The following is a 25,243-nucleotide window of genomic DNA, read 5'->3' as shown; positions in this document are numbered from 1 at the left end:
ATTACTTCCTACAAAGCGAAACCCAACATCACGAATAGCAGTGATGGTTCTCTCTCAGACAAGTTCAATGACCTTTATACTCACTTTGAAAGGGAGAATAAAACTACAGCCATGAGCACCTGGCGACCCTGTGATTTCTGTCATGGAGGCTGACATCAGGCTCTCTTTCAGGCAACAGGCCCCGATGGATTACCTGGTAAGACTCTGAAAATCTGTGCTAACCAACTGGTGGGAGTCTTCAAAGACATTTTAAGTCTCATATTGCTACAGGTGGAAGTTGCCACCTGCTTCAAAAGGGCAACAATTATACCAGTGCCCAAGAAGAGCAGTCGGAGATGCCCTAATACCATTCAGTAGCATTCATGTCTACGGTAATGAAGTGCTTTGAGAGGTTGGTCATGGCTAGAATCAACTCATGTGCCACAGGAAGGACCTGGTCCCACAGCAATTTGTCTATTCTCACAACAGGTCTACAGCAGATGAGATCTCATTGGCTCTCCATGCAGCCTTGGATCACCTGGACAATACAAAAAGACATGTCAGGATGTTGTTTATTGACTACAGCGTTTAGCACCATCACTCCTGCAGTTCTGATTGAAAAGCTACAGAACCTGGGCTTCTGTACCTCCTCTGCAACTGGATCCTCAAATTCCTAACTGGAAGACCGCAGTCTCCACCTTGCTGGCAATCAACACTGGCTTACAGATGTGCACACTGCTCTACTCTCTCAACAGCCATGACTGTGTGGCTATGCATAGCTCAAAGGTTATCCATAAGTTTGATATACCTGTTAGTTGAGTGGTGTCGCAGCAACAGCCTTGCACTCAACATCAGTAAGACGAAAGGGCTTATTGTGAACCTCAGAAAGAGTAAGACGCATCTGTCCTCAGAGAGGAATCAGAAGTGATGAATGTGAGCAATTTCTAGTTCCTGGGTGTTAATGTCTCTGAAGACATAACCTGGTCCAAGCATATTGATGAAGCTATAAAGAAAGCAAGACAGTGGTGATATTTCGTTAGGAGCTTGAGAAGATTTGGTATGTCAGCTAAAACACTCAAAGATTTCTACAGATGTACCATGGACAGCATTCTAACTGGTTGCATCATGGTCTGGTATTGGGGGAGGGGGCTACTGTACAGGAGTTAAGTAAGCTGCAGAGAGTTGTAAAGTTAGTCAGCTCCATCACGGGTACTAGCCTCCGTAACATCCAAGACATCTTCAAGAAGCATTACCTCAAAAAGGCAGTGCCTATCATTAAGGATGCCCACCATCCAGGACATGTCCTCTTCTCTTTGTTACCATCAGAGGGGAGGTACAGAAGCCTGAAAGCACAAACTCAGTGATTCCGGAACAGCTTCTTCTCCCCTAGCATCTGATTTTTGAATTGACATTGAACCCATGAACACTACCTCATTACTTTTTTATTTCTATTTTTGCTCTACTTATTGAATTTATCTATTTAATATATATATTTATTTACTGTAATTCTCAGTTTTTTAATATATTATCATGTATTGCATTGTACTGCTGTTGCACAGTTAAGAAATTTCACAAGATAGGCTGGTGACATTAAAACTGATTCTGATTCTGAACTCAGATAAATTTTAACATGGACATTTCTGGGACCAAGCCCGCCAGAAATTCATATACTTGTGGAACAATTTGTGTCTTATGCAGAATTAGAGAAAAATAAGATGCATATTTCATATTCTGCATTAAGGAATAACAATTAAAAGAAAGAAGAATATTATTTTTTCATTTGTTAATTGTAATGTTTACTTATATTTTCTTTAACAACATTTCATTTTTGAAAGTAGTTAAAATTGTAGTTGCTTAGTTGAAATAAATGCAATGGATGACTTTACAATCTCCTTCAGGAGCTCATCAACTAATATGGATTCTTGAAATATTGTTTAGCCTACATTTAGTGCATGGAACCATTTTGATAATGAAAATCAAACACGTTATAAAGAGCTTCTGGAAACCATTAATGGGTTCAAAAACCATTCACAAAGCACGTTATTGCTCTTTAATGAAGCTGCACTACAGTTTAGTGCTGAGCATTTGACCCACTGCCCTTGCTTAATTACCTCAACATGATTGGAAGTAAATGTCATTGCCTAGCATTGTGAATGCTACTTAAAGCTATTGGTGCTGCTGGATATTGAAAGAATCACTGTGGGACACTATCTGGGATACTTCACCAGCACTCAATGTCAACAATTAGCTTACATTATTAAACATGTAAATGAAAAGCATGTCAACATGAATACAAACATCAACTAATAACAGCTGTGCATTCCTTTAATGCCTACACTGCATGACCTATTTTATTTCAATGCATTTCACACACAGGTAACCTAATAGGATAGAAGGAACCAGCACTTAATATTCAAAGGAGAACAAGATTATCTTGCAATGCATTAATGTAGATGACTTGGGAACACTAATGCTGTTGAATATCATACTCATTTGATTAGACTCCCTTGTTGAGACGGGCATTGCCTGTCACTTTGCAACATGAATATTACTACCCACACATTAGCCCATGCGTGTTTGCTGTTTAGGTCTTGCTGCAGCCAAGCATGGAATGACCTTTCTTGCTAAGGAGTTGCAAATGGAATTGAACACTGTGCGAACAACAGCAATGCTCAACTATAATACTTTGACGGAATAGGTGAAAGTATCTATACCTATGACCCTATCTCAGAAATGCCTGCTTTGATGTCTTGGGGCTGGAGTGGTTGACTTACATCTTCCTTTGCCTGACATAATTTTCTAGCAGCTTAGTCCCAGTGACAGTGTGTGACTGGTTGAAGGATCATGACTTTCAGTGGAGAAATTGAAACTGTAAGTTGGCAGTCAGCTACACGTTGAAGACCCAGCATTGGACTGCATATACCCAACAGGAACTGGAGCAGTCTGTGCTAGTTGACAGATTACACCATGTCCTGGTAAAGGGGCTGCCAGTATGAGAGTGGACAGCAGATCCATGCTCCACAGTGCTTCCACTATTCCCCTCCAGACGTCCTTCAGCAGCTTTAGTAATCTCTCCATTTCTGCAACACCCAGGAAACTCCTTGAATGCTGGTATCTGCACCCATGATGATAGATGACTGAGCTTGAATCTTGGAAGTAAATGCAGCATAAGATGTTATTTGTGCTTTGCATGTGCTACAATGAAACTTGTGACACTGGCTATCTGAAGCTGGTGGGCTCTACGTACAAGTGGAAGCAGTAGCCCACCGGTTTCATGTTGAGAAGCACATCTGCAGCCTTTTCTAATCTGCTACATTTCATGATCTGGCATCTACACTAATTCCCTTCCCCTGCAGGCCACCTATGCTTGGTGACTTACCATTTGTAAATCCCTTCTCTAACGTAACCTCTATGACTGTCAGTGCCTGAGCTATTAGATAGGGATTAAAAATAGAGTGTTTTTCAACTTCACTCTTTCCCGTATAGCCAGACTGCACTTCCTGACTATCTTAGAGAGGAAAAGCACACTAGTAATGGTAGAGAATGGTAATGGGCAGGGGACTGATGCTGTAGTGGCAATGTAAGAGCTGCACGTGAAATTGTGGTTGGGAAGTGGATAACACAGAGAGGAAAGTGGAAGAAAACAAAAGGAGAACAAGGTGTGAGGACACCATCGACTTCTGTGGTTTCCCTCTACCATTGGCCACAATCTCATTTCTGGCCCCTCATGAGGTTAGGTGTGAATGCTGATTGACAGATTGCTGGTAGGTGAGTGCTCTGGTTGTGGTACTTAGAAAAGAGTCTGTGTCTATTGGTGCAGCTGATGGCATATGGAACTTCATGTTATAATTACAGAACTTGACTACACCCTAATTGATCTTCTCACTCTTCATCCACGTCTTGTAACATAACACCTGCCCCTGATCAGAATCAGAATCAGGTTTCATACCACTAGCATAAGTCATGAAATTTATGTTTTATAGCAGCAGTACTGTGTAATACTTAATAATAAAAAGCTATCAATTACAATAAGAAGTATACTCTACATATAAAAAGGAAAATTAAATTCAATACGTAGTGCAAAAAAGAGGACAAAAATATCGAGGTACTGTTTATTCAGTAATCTGATGGCAGAGGGGAAGAAGTTGTTCCTGAAACATTGAGTATTGGTCTTCAGACTCCTGTATCTCCTCCTTGATGGTAGCATTGAGAAACGGGTTTGTCCTGGATGATGGGGGTCCTGAATGATGGCTGTCTGAAGCGTTGCCTTTTGAAGATGTCCTGGATGCTGGGGAGGCATCTGTCCACAATGGAGCTAGCAGAGTTTACAACATCTTATAGACTTTTTCAATCCTGTGCAGTGGCCCCTCCATACCAGGTGGCGAAGTAACAAGTCAGAATGTTCTCCATGGTACGTCTGTAGAAATTTGCTCCTATCTATAACGACGTACCAATTCCTCTCAAAATCCTAGTGAAAAACAGCTGGTGTCATGCCTTCTTTGTAATTGCATCATTGTATTGGGCCCAGGATAGATCCTGACAGATGTTGACACCCAGGAATTTGGAACTGCTCATGTCTCCACTGCTGATCCCTTGATGAGGACTGGTGTGTGTTTCCTCGACTTCCCCTTCCTGAAGTCTGAATCAACTCCATGGTCTTACTGACATTGACTATAAGGTTGTTGCTGCAACACTATTCAACCAGCTGATCTATCTTGCTTCTGCACACCTCCTCTTCTCCATCTGAAGCTCTACAAACAATAGTTGTGTCATCAATAAATTTATAGATGCCGTTTGAGTTGTGCCTAGCCACACAATCGTGGATGTAGAAAGTGGACTAAACATGCATCCTGAGCTGTGCCAGTATTGACTGTCAACAAGGAGGAGATGTTATTTATGATCCGTACAGACTATGGTCTCCCAGTGAGGAAGTCAAGGATCCAGTTGCAGAGGGAGGTACAGAGGCCCAGGTTTTGAAGCCTGTTGATTAGAACTGAGGGTATGATTGTGTCGAAAGCTGAGTTGTAATTAATAAACAGCAACAGTATGTATTGCTATTGTCTAGATGATCCAAGGCCAGTGAGATTGTGTCCGCTGTGATTGTGATTGACTTATTGTGATGACAGGCTAATTGCAGCGGGTCCAAGTCCTTGCTTAGGCAGGAGTTGTTTACTGCCATAACCAATCTCTCAATGTGAGTGCCACTGGGCGATAGTCATTGAGGCAGCTCACACTGCTCAGAAGAGCAGGTTGGGCACTGGTATGATTGTCAAACTATCACAGCTCTCTTTGTATTGTTAATTACTAGCATGTGTACATCAATGGCAAAGTCAGCAACTATTCTGCATTTTTAATTGTCCTTGAGATGGTGAAGGACAGCCACTTTCTTAAACAGGTGTCGTGAGTGGTGGTAATGAGTTCCAGGATTTTGATACAGTCACAATATAAGAACAGTAATATTTTTCCAAGTCAGGATGGTGTGTAACGTGGAAGTGGTCTTGAAAATGATGGTGTTTCCTAAATGATGTGCCTTTATCCTTCTAGATGACAGTGGTCATGCTTGAGAGGAGCTGCCACAGTATACCAGTAATGGTGTTTAACAGAATGGTCTTTATCCATTCCTGTGTAATGGATAGAGCACCAATCAAGCAAGTGGCTTTACTCAGGAAGTTTTGAGTTTTGTGATTGTTGGTAGAGTTAAATGCTCCCAGATAAATGGAAGGCATTGCATCATGTCTTCAGTTTGTTGATGTAGAACAAATTTGGGGTGTCAAAAGTTGAGTCATTCACTACAGATCATCCAGTTTATTTTTCCTCATCATAATTCTCTCAGCATCTGCTGCAGAACTTGACAGTCACCTGTGCCCTCAGGACTCAGTAAGAGGTGGTGTACTGAGCTACCCTTGGTGATATTCTACTGCCAGAGTACATTTTGTACCCTTGGTCTCCACAGTGCTTCTTCCTATTACAAAATAATCCATTCCACCTGAAAATGAATTGGAGCCAAAACGTTTTTAAAAAGTCTTTGCTGCAAACAAGGAGTCTTTCCAACTGATGTGATTCTTTCAACAGGAACTCTATTAATTCTGAGTAATTTGACACATATATAGACTAACACCTGCCTTCCATCAAGCCATTCAAAGCCAATTGCTGCAAGTTATACTAGCCTACCATAGTCCTCCAGAGAGAAAGATCATTATTTCCTTTTAATTATGCTGATTAAATTATTTCAATTAGAAGACTGACCTTTTAAAGCAGTGAGCTGCAGTCAGGACCCAACAGCTGTCAATGAGAGTGGCACCGCACAGCAGTCTCCCTTCTCCATGGTACGCTCTCAGTCGGATGGCTGCCTGCCAAGGCCACCCGCCCCTGTGTAAGGCAGGAAGCCAAACATTAATCATCAGGGGCCCAGCAAACACAACAGAAAGGCCGGCACATGGATTTTGTCACCCACACTGACAGAAAATCTAACCCTTGCAGGTGTGTCATGAGATCTCATCTGTTGCTGCTTTGCTAGCTTGCATAAGGAATTAAATGTGTGTTTCCACTGCATTTTCATTATCTACTAAACTGAAGATCTGAATCCAAATGGAATCCAGGTCTATTATTTGACATTATTATTCTTCTCTCCATCTGTTTATAATTGCAGAAGTATTTTTCATTATGCTAAATTGCAGTGTATAAAAGTGCCGGTCCTTTCTGTAATGCATTTCTATCATTCCTTTTCATACCTTAGACTATCCCAAAGTACCTTTCAGTCACTGAATTACTGTATCACTTGTATTATTTATGTCATTGCTATCATTGGTATCACTCTCTAGTACAAGAAAACACACTTCCTTACACTTAGGTGTGTCAATTTGTACAGTAAGTTCTACAAATGACGAAGAAACCAGGGAATTACTTTTTGATAATATTGTTTGAGAAATAGTCTTGGATATGGAGATGAAGCACTCTTTATCTTACTAAAGCAGTACCTTGGCTCTTTTAAGTCCTTAAGGAGCAAGTGAGACCACAAGTTAGTCTTTTATCTGAAGTACTGGACCTGCAAAAATGCTACACTTTCTGAATTTGATTAGTCTTATTCATGATCTCAAATATCTGGGGTGCAGCTTGAACCTTCTTTGAACTCTAGCCAAATGTCAAAACAACAATTTTAAACCCCAAACAAGAGAAAGTCTGTAGATGCTGGAAGTCCAAGCAACACACACAAAATGCTGGAGGATCTCAGCAGGCCAGACAGCATCTATGGAAAAGAGTACAGTCGATGTTTCGGGCTGAGACCCTTTGGCAGGACTTTTTTTTCTCCATTTCTGCTGAAGGGTCTCGGCCTGAAATATTGACTGTACCTTTTTCCAGAGTTGCTTTGAGCTCCTCCAGTATTTTGTGTGTGTTGCCTTGTACAAATTTAAACATTGTGCTTGCTACTTATATCACTGGTCACAGAGGCTCAAAACGTTCCTAAGTATTGGAAGCTGTTCAGTACAGACCAACATCTTTCCAGTTTTGATTAGTTTCATTAAGCTCTTAGTCTATTGATGGATCTGGAGGTTATTAGCAACCATTTCTATTTAACCATTGCCAGCAGCCTAAAACCATCACTTGAGGTGATGTTCCGGGTGATTGATGCAACACTCGGCCATGACTGACAGTAGAGCTAAGTCAGTTCAGATCTTCACTCACTGACAGCAGGTGCATTGTCACTGTGATCAGCAGCAGGAACCTGGCTATAGCTACTCCATTGCCAGCAGTTCCAGACATCTGCTTTTCTCCTGACCTTGGGTGCTGTCTTTGTGAAGTTCATAATGAAGTTTACATTAATGTAAATTACCCCTAATGTAAATCAAGCTGAACATCTATATGATAGCTTTTCTGATCACATAGCCGTTCATTAAGAATTGTTTAGCTCAATACTCAGCGTCATACTAAATCCACACCAATATCAAATCAAATGAGACTAACCAGCCTAAGAAACTTGCATCTGTGTTAATTCTCTCAAATACTGTGACAGACCTTTCTGTAAATCTTTAATGTATTTGCTTTAGCATACTGACAGAAGCAACAAGACAATCATTTTCACATATATTTTGACAATCTGATTTAGGAATGTTACATTAGATATACAGAAAATTACCGATGTAAGGATTTCCTAGAGGTATTTCCTTTATGCAATAATTTATTTACTGACCTTAAAGATTTTTTCCCACCAATGATTCGTTTTTGCCGTTGGTTTAACAATCGTAAGCCACAGAGAGAATTCATGGACCCTAAAAGTTTAAAAGCAATGATGCTCAGAGTTATTTATATTGGAATTTTTTTTACTGAAGCTTTAAACATTGAAGGGAAAACATTCAATTTCTACATTATAATGAATGCTTGTTTACAATGTCAGAAATAGAATAATTTCCCTGTACAAATTATTGAGCTAATTACTGAGTTAATGGCTTTTTATCTAAACATTTTCCAAGCTTCTTCATATTTCACCTCATTCAACTGTTCATATCTTTCATTGCTTCCTTAGCACCTACAGATTATCATAGACTTTAGATCCAACTGTAATTGAAAACATTAGTTTAGATATATCTTATTAATTTGTTTGCTGGGCTGGAGAGAATATTCATTCAGGATAGAATGAACATACCAGGCTTACGTTCCCAAGAATTTAGAAGAATGAAAGGCCATCTCACTGAAACGTAAACAATTCAGAAACCAATAGATGATGGAAGAATGTATCCACTGGCTGGTAAAGCTCAGTCTCAGAATGAGAAGACAGCATTTTAGAAAGCAGATGTGGGGAGGTTTCTTCATTAGACAGTTTCAGGATGACAGTGTTTACAAACCCTCAGTAAAAATGCCTGTAGCACCACAAGATGCATTCCCACTGAAAGCAGATCCTCAATGGGACCATGGAATTGGCAAAAGCAATTCATAATAAAGCCTATTTACGAAGAGCATGATCCATGGATCACATTGCCAGTTAGGCACATTTTATCATGTATATATGTGAATTACATCTAAGTTTTGGCGTCCTAAATTTCTGCTGGAGTTTGCTACATACCTACTGGAAATGTTAATGCACAATTGCTAAATTCTCCCAAAACAATGTGTATTGTAGAATATTTTCTTTATTGCCTTTTCTACAGTTGGGCCACCAATCTCCCAAGAAACTTGCAACAGAAAATCAGACCATTTTCAGTGACTTTGAGAAGGTGTATGCAAGATAAAATGAAACCATCATTTTTCAAACAGTTTCAAAGTATAGATGCTGCCTAGAAAATCAGTCATTGGGTGCTTTGAAATATGAACAGAGGAGAAGGTAGTTGGACATACCTTCCTCTGATAGTGCCAGCTGGCAAATGACTACAAGTGCAGAGTATATAGGGAAGAAAAATTGCATATATGTAATAGAGCCTATCTAATTTTCCTCCACATGACTGAATTTCTTCCATTTGTTTCACACATATGATTGCTTATGCTTGAGAGTCACAAACAGAAGAAAACCACCTCAGCATTGATGTAGCTGATGTCTCTGCCAGCAACTGGCTCCTGTTTTGCTGGGGTAAGATCTTTCTATACTCCTGCTAGCTATATTGTTAGAAATAAATGGGAGTCCTGACTTAACCCAAACTCACAACTAAAAAGAAGTAGTTGTGAGTCAGATATCTGCATTGTCCAATTTTGTACTCTACAGGCCATAGAAATACAATTAATTCTTTTTTTGAATATTACTCATGTTAATATTTGGTGGGATTGATGTCACATACTTACAAACTATTTTAAAAATCTGCATGATTTAGAACCTGGTTTTGTACAGAATAATCTACTAGCAATTCTCTGCTACTTGCATCACAAAAATTCAGGAATCTCACAGCCTGTAAAAATACACAAATTGTATGTGTGTCTTGATAGTAATGTTCTCATGCCAACAGGCTGGTAATTATAAAGCTCTTTGTCCCAATCATTACAATGAAGTACAGAGAACTCCTTCCGATTTCTCTACTGTGCACCATCAATCATTCAGCACAAACGCAAAATGCTGTGGATACTAGAAATATGAAAAAAACATTAAGTGGTATGGGTACTTAACAAAGCAGGTACCATCTGTGTAGAGACATCAGACCAAAGGGTCACTGATTGAAACATTAACAAAACTAGCTATTTAGTGCTGCGCCAATGATTGAAAACAGTCAGGTGAATCCTCTACACATGACCATTTTTTCTGCCTTTTCATTCTAAGGTCATGTACTATTGTCTGGTGCTAGTGTGCTATTCCTTCAGTTCTGACAGCAGGACCAGGTTGCATTAGCTGTGGGTTTCTTCAGGCTCCTCATGTTTGATTAATGGGCATTATGTTTCTGGTCCTACAGTGTTTCTTTTACCCTGCGCACCTTGCCATCTGCTTGGAGTATTGATAAACCCGGTTCAGTGCAACAGCTACACTTAAGTGTCAGCTGAATCACAGTGACTGCTTTTTGACAAGAGCATACATAGTCAGGGAATGGGTTGGGGTGGGTGCATGAATGAAATAGACAGTCACCACAAATTCTGATGCTCTTTTCCTATTGATAATATCAAACTAAAAACCTTTACTATTCATGCTTCCAAACCTTATGTTGCAATAGTATGTGATAGAAAAATAAATCCAAATACTTCGGGAGCAACGGTACCATAGTTTATTTAATTTTATTCCTCTATTTCACACCCAGTAACCTATCAGATTGAAGGATTAACTTAGTAGATCCATTTAGAGCAATCAGAAATTGTAGCAAATACTCTGCAGATCAAATGGTACCTGTAGAGAGGGTAACAAGAGGGGAAACTTCAGGTTAAACTCAGTTTTCCAGTAAATGCATTATTTTGCTTATTACTTATTTACAATATTTAAAAATAAACAGAGAATAACAGAAATACTCAAGTAGTTATCTGTGGAGGGATATACAGAGCTAACAAATCAAGTCAATGTCGTTCTGATGAAAATCCATAAACTTAACAAACTAACTTGATTTCTCTCCACTGAGATTTTTTTCAGAACTTTGTTTTTGTCTCAGATTTCTATCATCTCCTTTAATTTATTTTTTTTCTTCTCTACTTGGCTAAACAACCTCTTTTAAAAAAAGTGACTGATATTCACCTCTGTGGCCTATGCTTGCTGCTGATTTATCACTATAGTCACAGATCACTCCTGCATCCTCACTGTGTCGACAGTTATGTATTCCAATATCCTGTTTGCTGCAATCGTCCAGTGACTCTTCACTCCCAGTGCATTTCACATTATCCATGTGTATTGGACCCACACCATCTCCAAAATAAGCCAGTGATCTTGCCTTGGCTGTGCCCCTTAGAAAAAAATGCAACACTTAGAAGACATCAGACTTGTATTAGTTTCTTTTTATCATTAACACATTTTCAGCCTTGCTCTTTTCCATGGAAGTGTCATAGTGTTTAAATGATGTTTAACGTTAGCACGCACTGGCCATTCTTCACTGACTGACTACTTTGAAGTCCATGTGCTGACCATAAAAGTTACACATTTATGCAATTCTACAGTGTAACAAAATGTAGGATTTATGTGCTCCATTCAATCAGATGTCATCTTCATCAACTTGCACATACTATTCTAGTCTTAAGACATTCCATTGCAATTTTCTCACTGCTGTAGTAAATTGCTTGTACAGCTCTCCTCAAGATTAATGATTCAAGGAGAGTCTAAGGACTATGATCCCCAAGCATCATTACTTGATCAGACAGGCTAGATCAGTCATTAGATTCCTGTCCCTTATTTTTTTTTTGTATGCTCATATCTAGAAATGAGAGCTTACAAATCTGAACAACTAGAGTAAACGCAAGCCTTGTCAAATTCAGAAACACTATCCCCACAGTCTAATTGAATTTGCTTGTTATTAAGCCACTGCTAATCTGTTCAACATGGTTGCCAGCCTTGGGCTGAGGTAGGGAATACAGGATCCAATGCCAGAGAACGGGTAGGGAAGGGTGGGGAAATGAGAATGGAGGTCAGACAGAGCAAAGGCTGGTAAGATTAATCTCAGAGTTAAACTCCCTCCAGGACATGTCCTCTTCTTGTTAGTGCCATGGAGGAGGAGCTACAGGGGCTACACTCAACAATTCAAGAGAAACCTACCCCTCTGCCATCAGAATTCTGAATGGGCCTGAACGTATGAACACTGTTTTGTTGTTTTGCATTATTTTCTTTTATACTTTATTGCAATTTTACATCTTTGACCTGTACTGCTGCTACAAAACAGATTTCATAACTTACAAGTCACAGGTAATAAACCTGATTCTGACATCAGAAAAACTCTGTGCAACTGGAAAGACAGGGAGAGATTAGGAATGCCTAAAGACATCCGAAAGTCAAGAGGAGATTGAAGAATTCAGATGGGGATAAGAGATGCAGCTGAAAGAGATCAAAAAGGGCCACTTAACAGGTGGATTGGGTGAGGGTTGTGGGGAGGAGGTGTCAGTGGTTGGGAGGGTTAAAAATTGTTTCTTGACCATAAGAATGTTTTATGGACAAGCTGGTGGACTAGATGGTTGAACTTCTGCTGATTCTGGGCTACAAGCTGTCCTCAATTTGTTTTAGCTGAAGAGTTTGTAGAAGGAACCTGACCAAGCGGGAATAAACAGAAATGTCAAACAGGAGCAGTACATAGCCTCATCTGAACACTTACATGAGACTGCTGGCTCCAGAGAACAGCTCAATCACCTGCTCCCCCTCTCCCAGTCCCATATAGAGCACTGAGTCTGCACTCGACTTTGAACAACACTTGTGTAAGCCGATAAGTTCTGACATTGCACGTCTTCTTTAAACTCAGTACTTATGTACACTGTTATGGCAACCCAGAAGCCTGAAAAGGCCTTGTATTCTCATTAAGCCTAACATCTACACAATTCTGCCATAGGAACAGTACATCATGGCTGTGGTTAACATTTTGTTCAATGCTGCGCCTCTGCACCCTTCATAATCAGCACTACTGACACTTGTTGCATTAGGAATCCCTCCAACCCTCCACAAAGAGTTTACTCCCAAACATTCCACCACCACTCCCTACATTGTCAGATCTCTATGGCATCTTGGAATAAATAAAGACTTGCATTTCATTCAGGTGCAAAGTCTGCTAGACTCGATAAAGAGATTCATCATGCCTTCATTTTGATATAGACCTGGCCTCTTCTGTCAGTCCATTGCCTAGGTACAAAACCAAAAGAAGGAAGGCTGGATGTAGCTTTCCAAAGGTAAAGATTTTTTGGCAATCTGAACCCTGACCCCAGGCAGTATAAGCTTTTTTAAATACTGTAAGAAACAAATTCACATTAAACTGATACATCCACTTCCAATGGGTTATGTGTGAATTCACACAGCTACCAGATGAGAAGGTGAAGGAATTCAAGCAACTTTTGAAACTACGTAGGTAGATTTGTACAAGCTCCATTTCCAGTTTGACACCATTACATCTGAGTTGTAGAGCCTAATTCAGAGACTGGAGAAAGTAATTCAACTAACAAGCACCAACACCGTCACCTTCGGGGCTAAAAAATAAATCAACTGAAAATTCAAAATCTGTGGATGGTGTACTGTCTATAAAAGGATCTTGCTATGAAGTTTAGAGATCTTTGCTTATGGTGCAACCTAGCTTCTATCTGCAAAATGCTGCCCAGAGCAGAGCTTTTTACAGTATTGATAGTAGTCTGAGATTTATCTGAAGAGGCAAAGCTGAGTTCTGCAAAAAGCTGAAATAAAAGCTAAAGAAAAGTTCAGTAAAAGCAGAAATAATTGTGGCATATTTCAGTTCATTTCTGGAGCAGCTGTGATTACCCAACAGTAACCTAATTCTGCTAAAAGCCAGTGGAATTTCCTGCTGTGGGCCTATTTAAAACATTGTTACCAATTTTATTCAATACAAAATAGTAATTCCTGAGCAGGAAATAAGAACTCCCAAGAGTACAATTGCTAATAATAGATTTCTTACAAGTCATGAAGTGGTCAGTGAGGCTAGTTATTTATGAGTGTTTGACATTTACAGGTTTTGGAACTGTTTGGCAAAAAAGGAACAAGGGACCAAATTATTATATATATCTCAAGTAAAGTCAGATTCATTTCTGAAAGATTAGGGAATTGAAGGTGATGGTACAGGCTGCAGGACCTCTGTAATTTTTGATCCATGGTTTCTTTTAGGAGTTCAAGAATAAGCAAGAAGCTTTGATTTTCATGATCATTTATTTTAAAGTTTATAAATGATTATAAAAGAGTCTAGCATTTGAATCTAAGTGAGAAGCAAAGCCGAGATTCGTGATTCAATGACAAGAAGGTTGCGCCTTTAAAAATCCATTACCTTTATATTTGAGATAACAAAAAATCCTTAGATAACAGAATCTAATCAAAAGATTGTATAATTAAAAAAACTAGAACACATACTTAATTTGCTAATACTTACCCATTTAAAAAATGAAAAGGTTTATGTAACTGCTATAACGCTTCCTGCTAGTAAGTGGGGACGAATACATCACTAGGGGTGGTTTTGCTGTGTTTGGAAGCCATGATGCACTTTACGGTAATATTTTTGAAAGAAAATTAAACAGAGAGATAACACTACTACACTCAAGGGACACGTGATACACGAGACTGGTTATGTCCGCTACGTCACGCTCTCTGATCGCGTCTATGGACGTATATGTGATCAGACGTTGTCTGAATGGACATTAAGCGGCGCACACCTGTATTCATATTCATTGGTGGGGTAGGTTTAAAAGACCAGGTGAACCACTCATAGTCTTGTGTCTTTCTTTTGATTTTGTCTATGGTTCTGCCCACCAAATTCAGTGCAATGAGACTGTCTTGGAGCTTGGTGTCAGATTGTATTTAATTTTCAGGTACAGTACCTATGTCTGTGTGCAATAATGGCTTTTGTTGTGCTCTTCATTTATTTCTATTTTCCCTTCTCGTTATCTTTTTGATGACTTTGATATGCCGCTAATGTGGAGAGGAGGATGGGTACTTCTGTGGATTTCCCTCCCTAGCGTCGTTGAAATGCTTCAGCTCATGACAGGCCAAGGTATTGTTACACTGTGTCTTACACCTGGTAATATCAGAATTCTGTCTCTTCCGCTTGCAAGTCACATGGCACCATGGTTTGAGAGCCGTGCAATTTGTTGTTCAATGACTGGCTATATCACAACATGAAATTTACATACCTCTTATACATTCTGCACTGCACAAGGAAACAGGCAAGGTGGACAGTTTGAATGCCAGCATGATTTCAAGATGTCCAGTATGTCCTATGCACAGAAGCCATCAGCTTTTGTGTTTTCCACTGGATCACAGCATTTCCTTGAATGCAAGGATTTCAGTGTGGGACACCTAGGGAACTTCATGTCAACTACCTATTTCATAAAGGGACATGATTTATCATTGACATAAGTGACTTTGAGCACACAAAAAAATGTAGAAGAAAGCCAAGAAGAAAATAAAGGGGAATTATCCAAGATGGTTGTGTCTGAAGACAAATTTAGCCGCAAATTATTCTTCTCTGCAATGAGTTAGGGCATTTCTTTAGTGTTGTGCTGTTTGCTTTCCTTGATGCTGTTAAAGTTAAACAGACTTTTGTCATTATCGTGTTTTTCTCCTCAGCTCTTTGTAAGTCATTGTTAGAATTCTTTCCACTTCATCAGTTGACCCACTGATGATATACAGTTGTAAGGATTTGGCTTTACCAATAATTTTAGCTGGGCTCCAAGTTTTCATCATATCTTCTACATACACTGCTTGACCTCTCCAAATGTAAGTAAAGATTTGGCATGATTATTGCTGAGTTGGCTCCCTTCAACCTGTGCATCTTGTGGAAAATGCATCTTGCTTTAGAGGATTGTGTTGTATTTCTGGCATACTGCATGTTTTGCTTTTGTAGATGCCAACACAGAAAATAGCTCATCTAGCTTTCAGCTTGTATTTCTGTTTCCCCAGGTGGCCTTCATATATCATCTAAAATAACTTTCTTTGTATCTAATGCGTTTAATGATCCTTTTCATAAAAAAGAGAGAAGTGATGATATACTGTATGGCACTCTCATATCCAGCTTTAGCTTTAGATTAATAGCTGTGGATTTCTTTAATGCACTTTTTAAATGCATTTGTTTGAGTCAATTTCATTTTCCTAATGCTTGCCATGCTTATTTATTTATTCATTCAGATACAACGCAGAACAGGCCCTTCTGGTTCTTTGAGCCACATTGCCCAACAATACCTGATTTAACCCACACCTAATCATGGGACAATTTACAATGACCAATTAACCTACTAGCCAGTACGTCTGAGGGAGGAAACCCAAGCGGTCACAGCGACAAAGTTCAAGCTCCTTACAAGCCGCGTCGGGAATTGAATGCGTGTCGCTGGAACTGTAAAACATTGTGCTACCGCGCGGCCCTAAAAATGAAACTGAAAATGATCACGGAGAATCATCCCAATCTGGGTTCGCAAGACTTTACTTCAGATTGCCATATACTGCATTATAATTATTGTCAATGACTGCCAATTTGTAACTTTTCTGAATACTTCCGACAATGTTGTTGGTATCCTAGCTCAAGGAGGGCTGAAATCACGTATACTTATGATACAGACATTCACCACACTTCATTCAACTCTGCTTGTGGAAGTTAGATTTTTTTTCTCATTATTGATCTTACCAGTCCCCCACACTAAATCTTGTGTTAGATTTCCAGTCTTGGATCGGTGGCTCAGCGGCATGTTTAATCTTCCAGACCCCCTTACCACATGGTGACAGAGCGACACAGTACATATGATGTACACAGAATATAGGTAGTTCACCAGTTAATGCAGTCAAAAATTATATAGTACTATCATAATGTCAGAAAAGAGCAAACTATATGTGCACAGCAAAATAAACAGTAATGTGGTCTCATTTTCTACCTGGTAGAACACCTAAACTCACAAAGAGAATTCTGCCATTGAAAAGTTTCTCTGCGTTTTATTAATTTACAAATTTAATGGTTGAGTCATGTTGCAACAACAACCTCACACTCAATGTCAGCAAAACTAAGTAATTGATTATGGGTTCAAGGAAGGGAGAGCATGTACCTGTCCTCATTGAATGGTCAGTGGTGAACAGCTTTGAGTTCCAAGGCATTAGCATCTTGGAGGATCTTTCCTGGGTCCACCACATTGATGCAATTACAAAGAATACACACAGGCAGCTCCATTTTGATAGAAGCTTGAGGAGATCTGGTATGTCACCAAGGATCCTTTCAAATTTTCATAGATGTACAGAATGGTAGAAAGCATTCTGACTGGTTGCATAGCATAGAATCACAAGATGCTGCAGAGTGTTGTAGGCACAACACCCCCACCATCAAGGACATCTTTAAAAGGCAGTGCCTGGAGAAGATGGCATCCATCATTAAAGGACCATAACCATCCAGACACGCCCTCTTCTCATTATTTCCATAAGAAAGGAGCTACAGGAGCCTGAAAACCCAACCTCAGTGATACAGAAATCATGTCTACCCCATCACCATCAGTTTTCTGAATGGTCCATGAAACTGTAAATTATTATTCCTTTCTTGCATTATTTATTTACAGTACTTTGTAATTTAAAGAAAAAATATTTTAGAGTTACGGCACAGTAACAGGCTCTCCAGGTCCAATGAGCCTGCAGCACCCAAATATATCCATGTGACTAATTAACCTAGTAATCTGTACATCTTTGGACTGTGGGAGGAATCCAGAGCACCCGGAGGAAATGCAAGTGGTCACGGGGAGAATGTACAAACTCATTACAGGACAGTGGAGGAACTTATGACATTACATAGACCTGCTGCCACAAAACAACAAATTTCACTTCATGTAAGACAATGTATGAAATTTGATTTTGTTTCTGATTTAAATAGCCACAAATGATGTAATTTTTTTTGGCTTAAACAATATGGTAAAGACTAAATAAACTTCTCCAGGAGAGTTGGTGAAAGAATGATTGATGACCAGAATACCAGGCATACTTCCACTTTTCTTCTTCAAAATGGTGCCACATGATCTTTAATATTTAGCTTACAGAGCAGATGTTGCATCAACCAAAAGACAGCATTGTACTCCCAGAATGTACTCTTGTGGTAAACTCTGGAATGACATTTGGATGCAAAGCCTCCAGAGGAAGAATAAGGTTGAGTCACTGAACAACAGCTGGCACATATAGATGCTAATTTCCTAGGGATTTAGTTAATGTTTTGCTGAAGATATGTCGAATTATCAGGAAAATCCCCATGGAAAATCCAAGTTCTGATTTTTAAAATTTCCTCTTTCATTTTTATGCATTGAATTTTATTGTTTTGATGTTTATGCATGTTTCAAAATAAAGAAGAATTTAAGAAACACTAGGTTGCACATTATTTTGGTTTCATTTTCTATCTGTTTGAAAATTAAAATCACAACAGGAGTTCTAGAAGAAAATTCAATGCCTCTTAAAAATTTCTCTGGCTATCATGGGCAAAAATGATGTAACTTTTTTGCTTAAACAATTAGCTGGGAAAATGTTTTAGGTTAGTCTGAATGGCTCCCTTGACATTTACAGCAACTGTCTCTGATCTTGCTGTTACTTACTTGTATCCCAACTGACGGCAGACCACAGCAGCATCCTTGTCAGTCCATCCATCATCACAAATGGTTCCCCACTGGCCATTGATAAAAATTTCAACACGTCCTTCTTTCTTATTCTCACCATCCATCAGTCTGATAGGAGGACCTGTAAGACAGCAAGTGCATAAATGAGCCAAGATTTAAAAACAGCATGAGCCTGAAACTCCGACTGAATCTTAAACATATTTCTGGTGGAATTGCCAAGTGAGGATCACAGAAGTGTTTGGTGAAATAATGGTCATTTTCCACAGCCACTGTGGGGGCCTAGATAATGATATGAAGATGGGGAGAGAGCAGGGGCAGCACATATTCCATGATTAGCAACCTTCAGTTACAATTCTCACTATCTGAAGGATGATGTTCAAGTCTCCTTTAAGGACTCAGAATTTTTACAGAAAGCATAATTATTTCAAGCCAAGATAAATCAGTTAAATCAGAGTTCTATGTGAGAAACCTTCAAGATGTTCACCATCACAGATTCAGCCACAGCAACCTGCTCTCTGCAGTAGCCGGGCCTCCATAAGAAGGGCATGGGCACAAGCTACCAAAAGAAGTCAAACTTTGGGGCAGAGTCTGGATCTGTTCCTTTCTGCTTCACACCCACCAACTCAATGCAAAATGTCCCACCTGATTATTTCTGGAATTATGCTCACTACTCAGAGTCTTGTCCACAGGCAAAAGTATTACCCAACATTTCCAGAGCAAATTAACATTCACAGAAAATGTATCATAGGAAATTAGTCAAAAAGTCCTGAGGTAAGGAAGTTGTAAGTTAAAGTGACCTTACCTCAATAAAGAGAATATAACCAATTATCATCCTCAAATATTTTACATATCTCCATGACAGCAATAGAAAACCTTAGTTTGTGGATAAACTGTTTACTAAAGACATTCCCTTAGGGGGTGATGTCTCTGAAGATCACTTGGAGTATTGTGTAACTCATTGACCAGAATCTGCATGACCTTTTCATTGCTCCTACTGCACTCTCTGTCTGCTTCATGGCTATAGGAATGTGTGTTTAAGTGAGTTTGCCTTTAAGAGCTAACTTCTCTGCTGCCTAGGGAGCAATGTCATAGGAAGTCCTGTCTGGGATAGCACAGTGACCATTGCTTGGGCTTCAATTATTGACGGTGTACATCAGTGATTTGGCAGAGAAAAATGAATGTAATATTTCTAAAATTGCCAATTGATAGTTCTGTGGAGCATTACAGTCAACAGTTACTGTCAGTGGGGTTGTTAGAAATCAAGGAAATAGGAAAAGGTGTAGGCCTAATAATCCCTGAACCAGTGCACCATCAAATACAAAGACAGCTGATCCCCAAACTCATTCAAACTGATTCCATATCCCACCCAATCCTCATATTCATTAATTCCTTAGTCTAGGTCTTGAATATATTCAACATCTTTCACCTAAAATATACAATCCTTGTGATAATTTTTTGTTACCTTAGTCCAAAATAAATCCCATGTCTTTTATTGAGGAATGAAACATTTACTGGTGTGTAAACTGAAACATTTTGTGGTGTTGCAAGAAATACACAGAAAATGGGGTTATTGTCCTTGGAACTTCTGAGTCAAGCTGTCAATTGTAGAACCGTAAACAGTGCTGAGACTCTCCTAAGCAATGCTCACCAAAGGGGATTTCCTGGATGTCGTTTGCAGCAGTGAATGTGCAGATGACAGTTACGTCCTCTTGGTGACCGCAGTCATGCTGACCCCAATCATTTCTAGGGCACAAAATTAGTGATGACTCCTGACCAGAACAATTGACATCATCCAGGTGAATAGGTCCAGAACCATGTTCAAATTGACCCACCAGAGGCTTCTGTGCATACCTGTGAAAGCAGGAAGACATAACTGCATCACTGCAAGCCTGTTGAGAAGTTGAGATTTTGGAGGATCTTGGGTCAGTTTCCAAATGCCGAACCATAAGGAAACCACATCCATTTGAAGCTTATCCTGGCAACCTGGGAACACAGCTTTAAGAATGGGCCAGTTGTGTGAGGCTTTTAAATGGCAGAATCAAATCAGAAGGTAAATCACATACTGCATTCACTGCAATATTAATGAAAGATGATCAGATACTTTCATATCAGTTGATTAAATCAGTTAGTAGTCTAGACAAAGAAGGCCTTGTTTTCGATTCTGGCCTCTTTTGAGTTACCCAGTCTTGCCTGATGTGCAACAAATGGCCTTAGTGCAAAGTATGTGCCAAAGAATATAAACTGTTTTTTATTCCTGTACAGTACCTGAAAACTTCTCCGCCAATTCTGCATGCAAACCTGACAGTCAGTCTAATGTGCTGGTATTTACAATCAATCGATTATTGATGTGAACTGTCAGTCACATATCGTTAATGTCCGCTCAGAGATGACACTGGAAGATGGCTAGCATCCTTAAGACTATCTGCTAGTAATGCTTTAGCCAATTAGCAATAAATCCTTCTCACCTGACCTGAAACATCTAGCAGTTGAGTATCACCCATTTTATCTGCCGGAAGTGTTTTTCACCATCATCCTGGTAGTGGTGTACATTCTGCCACTGGCCAACGTCAAGCAGACACTGGGGAAGCTGAGCACCATGATCAGCAGTCACAAAACAGTGTACACTAATGTGGGGGATTTCAACCAGGCAACTTGAGAGAGTCTCTGACCAACTATCACCAACATATCACCTGTGGAACCAGAGGAGCCAATAAAATTGACTACTGTTACACCACTATCAAGAATATTGTTGGTAGAATTTCAAGTGCTGACAAGAGGGCATAAAGGAGTGAGATATGCCAACTAGTGGAATGGTGCCGCAGCAACAATCTGGCACTCAATGTCAGTAAGACAAAAGAGCTGATTGTGGAATTCAGGAAGGGTAAGATGAAGGAGCACAAACCAATCCTCATAGAAGGATCAGAAGTGGAGAGAGTGAGCAGCTTCAAGTTCCTCAGTGTCAAGATCTCTGAGGATCTAACCTGGTCCCAACATATCAATGTAGCCATAAAGAAGGCAAGACAGTGGCTATACTTTATTAGGAGTTTGAAGAGATTTGGCATGTCAACAAATACACTCAAAAACTTCTATAGTTGTACCGTGCAGAGCATTCTGACAGGCTGCATCACTGTCTGGTATGGAGGGGCTACTGCACAGGACCGAAAGAAGCTGCAGAAGGTTATAAATGTAGTCAGCTCCATCTTGGGTACTAGCCTACAAAGTACCCAGGACATCTTCAGGGAGCGGTGCCTCAGAAAGGCGGCGTCCGTTATTAAGAACCTCTAGCACCCAGGGACTGCCCTTTTCTCACTGATACCAACAGGCATGAGGTACAGAAGCCTGAAGGCACACACTCAGCAATTCAGGAACAGCTTCTTCCCCTCTGCCATCTGATTCCTGAATGGACATTGGAGCTTTGGACACTACCTCACTTTTTTTAAATATACAGTATTTCTGTTTTTTTGCACATTTAAAAAAATCTATTCAATACACATAATTGATGTAGTTTATTTATTATGTTTTATTTATTATTATTTCTCTCTGCTAGATTATGTATTGTATTGAACTGCTGCTGCTAGGTTAACAAATTTCACATCACATGCCTGTGACAATAAACCTGATTCTGATTCTGAATGCTTACTGTGCCATCCAATGCCCGTACTTGGGAAGGTTCAATCACCTGGCTGTACTTTTACTTCCAGTATACAGACAGAGACTGAGAACCGCTTGAGGAGCACCAAGGGGATTTGGAGGAGCACTTACAGGATTGCTTTGAGTCAGTGGTCTGGACAATATTCATCTTTGAATCTGAATGACCATGCCACAGATGCCACTGACTTAGTCAAGAACTGAGTGGATGAGTGTGTGCCTTCAAGAACGTACCGGACTTACTCAAGCCAAAACCAGGGTGAACAAAGAAATTCACAGTCTGCTGCGGGGTAAATCTGTGCCGATCAAGACCGCTGATCCAGAACTATAACAGAAATCCAACTACAACCTACAGAAGGCTATTTTAAGAGTGAAAGAACAATTCTGATTTAACGCAAACATGAGGAAATCTGCAGACGCTGGAAATTCAAGCAACACTCACACAATGCTGGTGGAACGCATTTTCCAATTGAAATTAGATTGGGGCAGGAAACTATGAATGAACAGCTTCTAACTAGTGTCAGTCGAATACACTCTACGCCACGTCATTCTTAGTGTGAACAATTTTCAAATAGCATCAGTTGTGTGTGATCAAGAAGTGATGATCTTCGTCACTGATAGTTGGCAAGAAGTAAGCAGTAAGACAATTCAGAACTGTTTTGCTCACTGCTGTTTCAAGCATTCAAGCTTGGAGATTCCAGAAATGACCAGGAGTGAAATTGAAATTATTTCAGTACCTCAACAAGTTAGGAGTTATTAAGAATTTGAAGGTATTGACAGCCATAGTGAAGGTTACAATGAGGATGAAGGTTTGGAGGGTGTAATTGTCGACAGCATTATCTGAACTGGTTTTCTTCTGGGCTGATGTTGTTCTAATTTGTTTTGTATTCCTTTAAATACATAATTTGTTAGTCAATTTGTCTTTTTTATATCTCTTGACTATTTCCATGAAACTTCAGCTAACTGGCACAGCCACTTAACTGGGCCAAAATATACTGGAGCTGCCATGTCCAATTAACCAGAATCCATTGTATATATTTCTTAATGTAATTTACAGTATTTTAAAATTATGTATTGCACTGTACTGCTACAGTAAAGCAACACATTTCACTACATATGCCAGGGATATCAAACCTGATTCTGATTCTGAGAATTAGAAAGAATGAAAAGGATGTAGCATAAAAATTCAGCAAGCAATAGGTGTGAAAATAATATTCCGACTCTTCAGCCACTCACCAGGTTCATTAACTTCACTTTCCTGGACAGCAGCTTGGTTCACTTGATGTCCAAAATTCCATTAACCATTTATCAAAGTAGAGTCATAGTGTAATACAGAATTGAAGGAGGCTCTTCTGTCAATTGTCCATGCCAACAAGAATGCCTATTGAAGTTGGTCTCAGATGCCTATATCCCTCACATCTATCTAAAGCTTTTCTATCAAGTACGTCCAAATATATTGTATGTTGTAATTGTACATGCCTCTGCAACCTTCTTCAGCAGCTCATTTCAAATACCTACCATCTCCTGTGTAAAAAAATTGCTCTCTGAAATCTTTCCCCTCCCCCTTAAATCTGTGCTCTTTAGTTTTAAGTACCCCTACTCTGAGGAAAAAGACTGTAAACATTCACTTATCTATATCCCTCATGATTTTATCTACCCCTAATAGTTCACCCCTCAAGCTTTCTATACTGCAGGGAAAAAGGGTCCCAGCAAATCAAACCTCTCCACGTAATTCCAATCCCAGCAACATCCTTGTGAATCTTTTTTGCACCCTTTCCTGGTTAGTGGTATTCATTATGCTAACCAGAACTGTGCACAATACTCTATGTCATTATCATCAACATCACTATGTGCTGTGTTGTATGCCATTGGTGATCCTGGTCTTTAAACTGCGAGGGATCGTGGACCTCTTCCACACTACTGTTCTTATTCTTTTCTCTATCCCTGCCCATGACTGTTCTTGGCAAAATTATTCTACAGAAGTGGTTTGCCATTGTCTTCTTCTGGGCAGTGTCTTTACAAGATGGGTAACCCCAGCCATTATCAACACTCTTCAGAGATTGTCTGCCTGGTGTCAGTGGTTGCATAACCAGGACTTGTGATACGCACCAGCTGCTCATACGGCCTTCCACCATCTGCTCCCATGGCTTCACGTGACCCTGAGTGGCTAAGCATTTGTTACACCTTGGCAAGAGTGACCTGCAGGCTAGTGCCTTACATCCTAATGTATCCTAAAATACTGCATGTAGGTTCACCAATAAGTTGTACATTTGCAACAAGACATCCCAATTCCTGTATTCAATACCTTGATCGATGGCATGCCAATTATCTTCCCTACTTCCCTTCTACGTGTGTCTGTGTATCTGTAGACTTGGTTCTCTCTGTACTGAAACATGGTCCAGGGCATAACTCCTACCGCAGTATATCTTTCCAAAATGTAGTTGTTTGAGTTAAATTCCATTTGCTATTCCCTAGTCCATCCACTTCCTCAATGGATTTAATTCCTGTTGTAATCCTAGAAAACCTTTCTCTCTGTCCACACACTATCATTTTTGGTGTCATCTGCAAACCATGTTAATGACATTGTCATCCAGATCATTAATATAGATGACAAACAACGGGGGACCTAGTATATCCTTTTGGCATATCTCTAAACATAGGCCTCTAATCTTCTACGACCATCCTCTGTTCCCTACCAGTTACCAACAGAGGTAGTACAGTAGCAGAGCATCAGCATTTGTGGTTCAGTTCCCACCACTGTCTATAAGAAGCCTGTATGTTCTCCCTGTAACCATATGGGTTCTTCCATGTGCTCTGGATTCCTCCCAAAGACAATTGAGTTAGTATGTTGTGGGCATGCTATGTTGGCACCAGACGCATGGTGGCACTTGTGGGCACATCCTCAGATCATTGATCCTTGATGCAAATGGTGTATTTCACTGAAAGTTTCAATGTTTTTATGTACATGCGA

General features: G+C 39.8%; 1 protein-coding gene across 1 annotated transcript in view; it reads right to left on the bottom strand.

Moving 5' to 3' along the window:
• prss12 (serine protease 12) overlaps nucleotides 1-25,243 on the bottom strand; it is a 150,568-nt gene that overhangs the window by 16,684 nt on the left and 108,641 nt on the right. The window contains exons 7-11 of the mRNA XM_059988513.1: nucleotides 20,273-20,475; nucleotides 18,604-18,745; nucleotides 11,111-11,316; nucleotides 8,168-8,246; nucleotides 6,226-6,348 (exon numbers count right to left, since the gene is read on the bottom strand). Of these exons, the coding sequence (XP_059844496.1) occupies nucleotides 6,226-6,348; nucleotides 8,168-8,246; nucleotides 11,111-11,316; nucleotides 18,604-18,745; nucleotides 20,273-20,475 (753 nt within the window). The remainder of the gene's footprint in view (nucleotides 1-6,225; nucleotides 6,349-8,167; nucleotides 8,247-11,110; nucleotides 11,317-18,603; nucleotides 18,746-20,272; nucleotides 20,476-25,243) is intronic.

The sequence above is a fragment of the Hypanus sabinus genome, chromosome 14 (genome assembly GCF_030144855.1).
Source record: "Hypanus sabinus isolate sHypSab1 chromosome 14, sHypSab1.hap1, whole genome shotgun sequence".
Taxonomy (NCBI): domain Eukaryota; kingdom Metazoa; phylum Chordata; class Chondrichthyes; order Myliobatiformes; family Dasyatidae; genus Hypanus; species Hypanus sabinus.
Note: the sequence above shows the minus strand (reverse complement) of the source record. Positions and strands in the feature narration are given on the sequence as shown.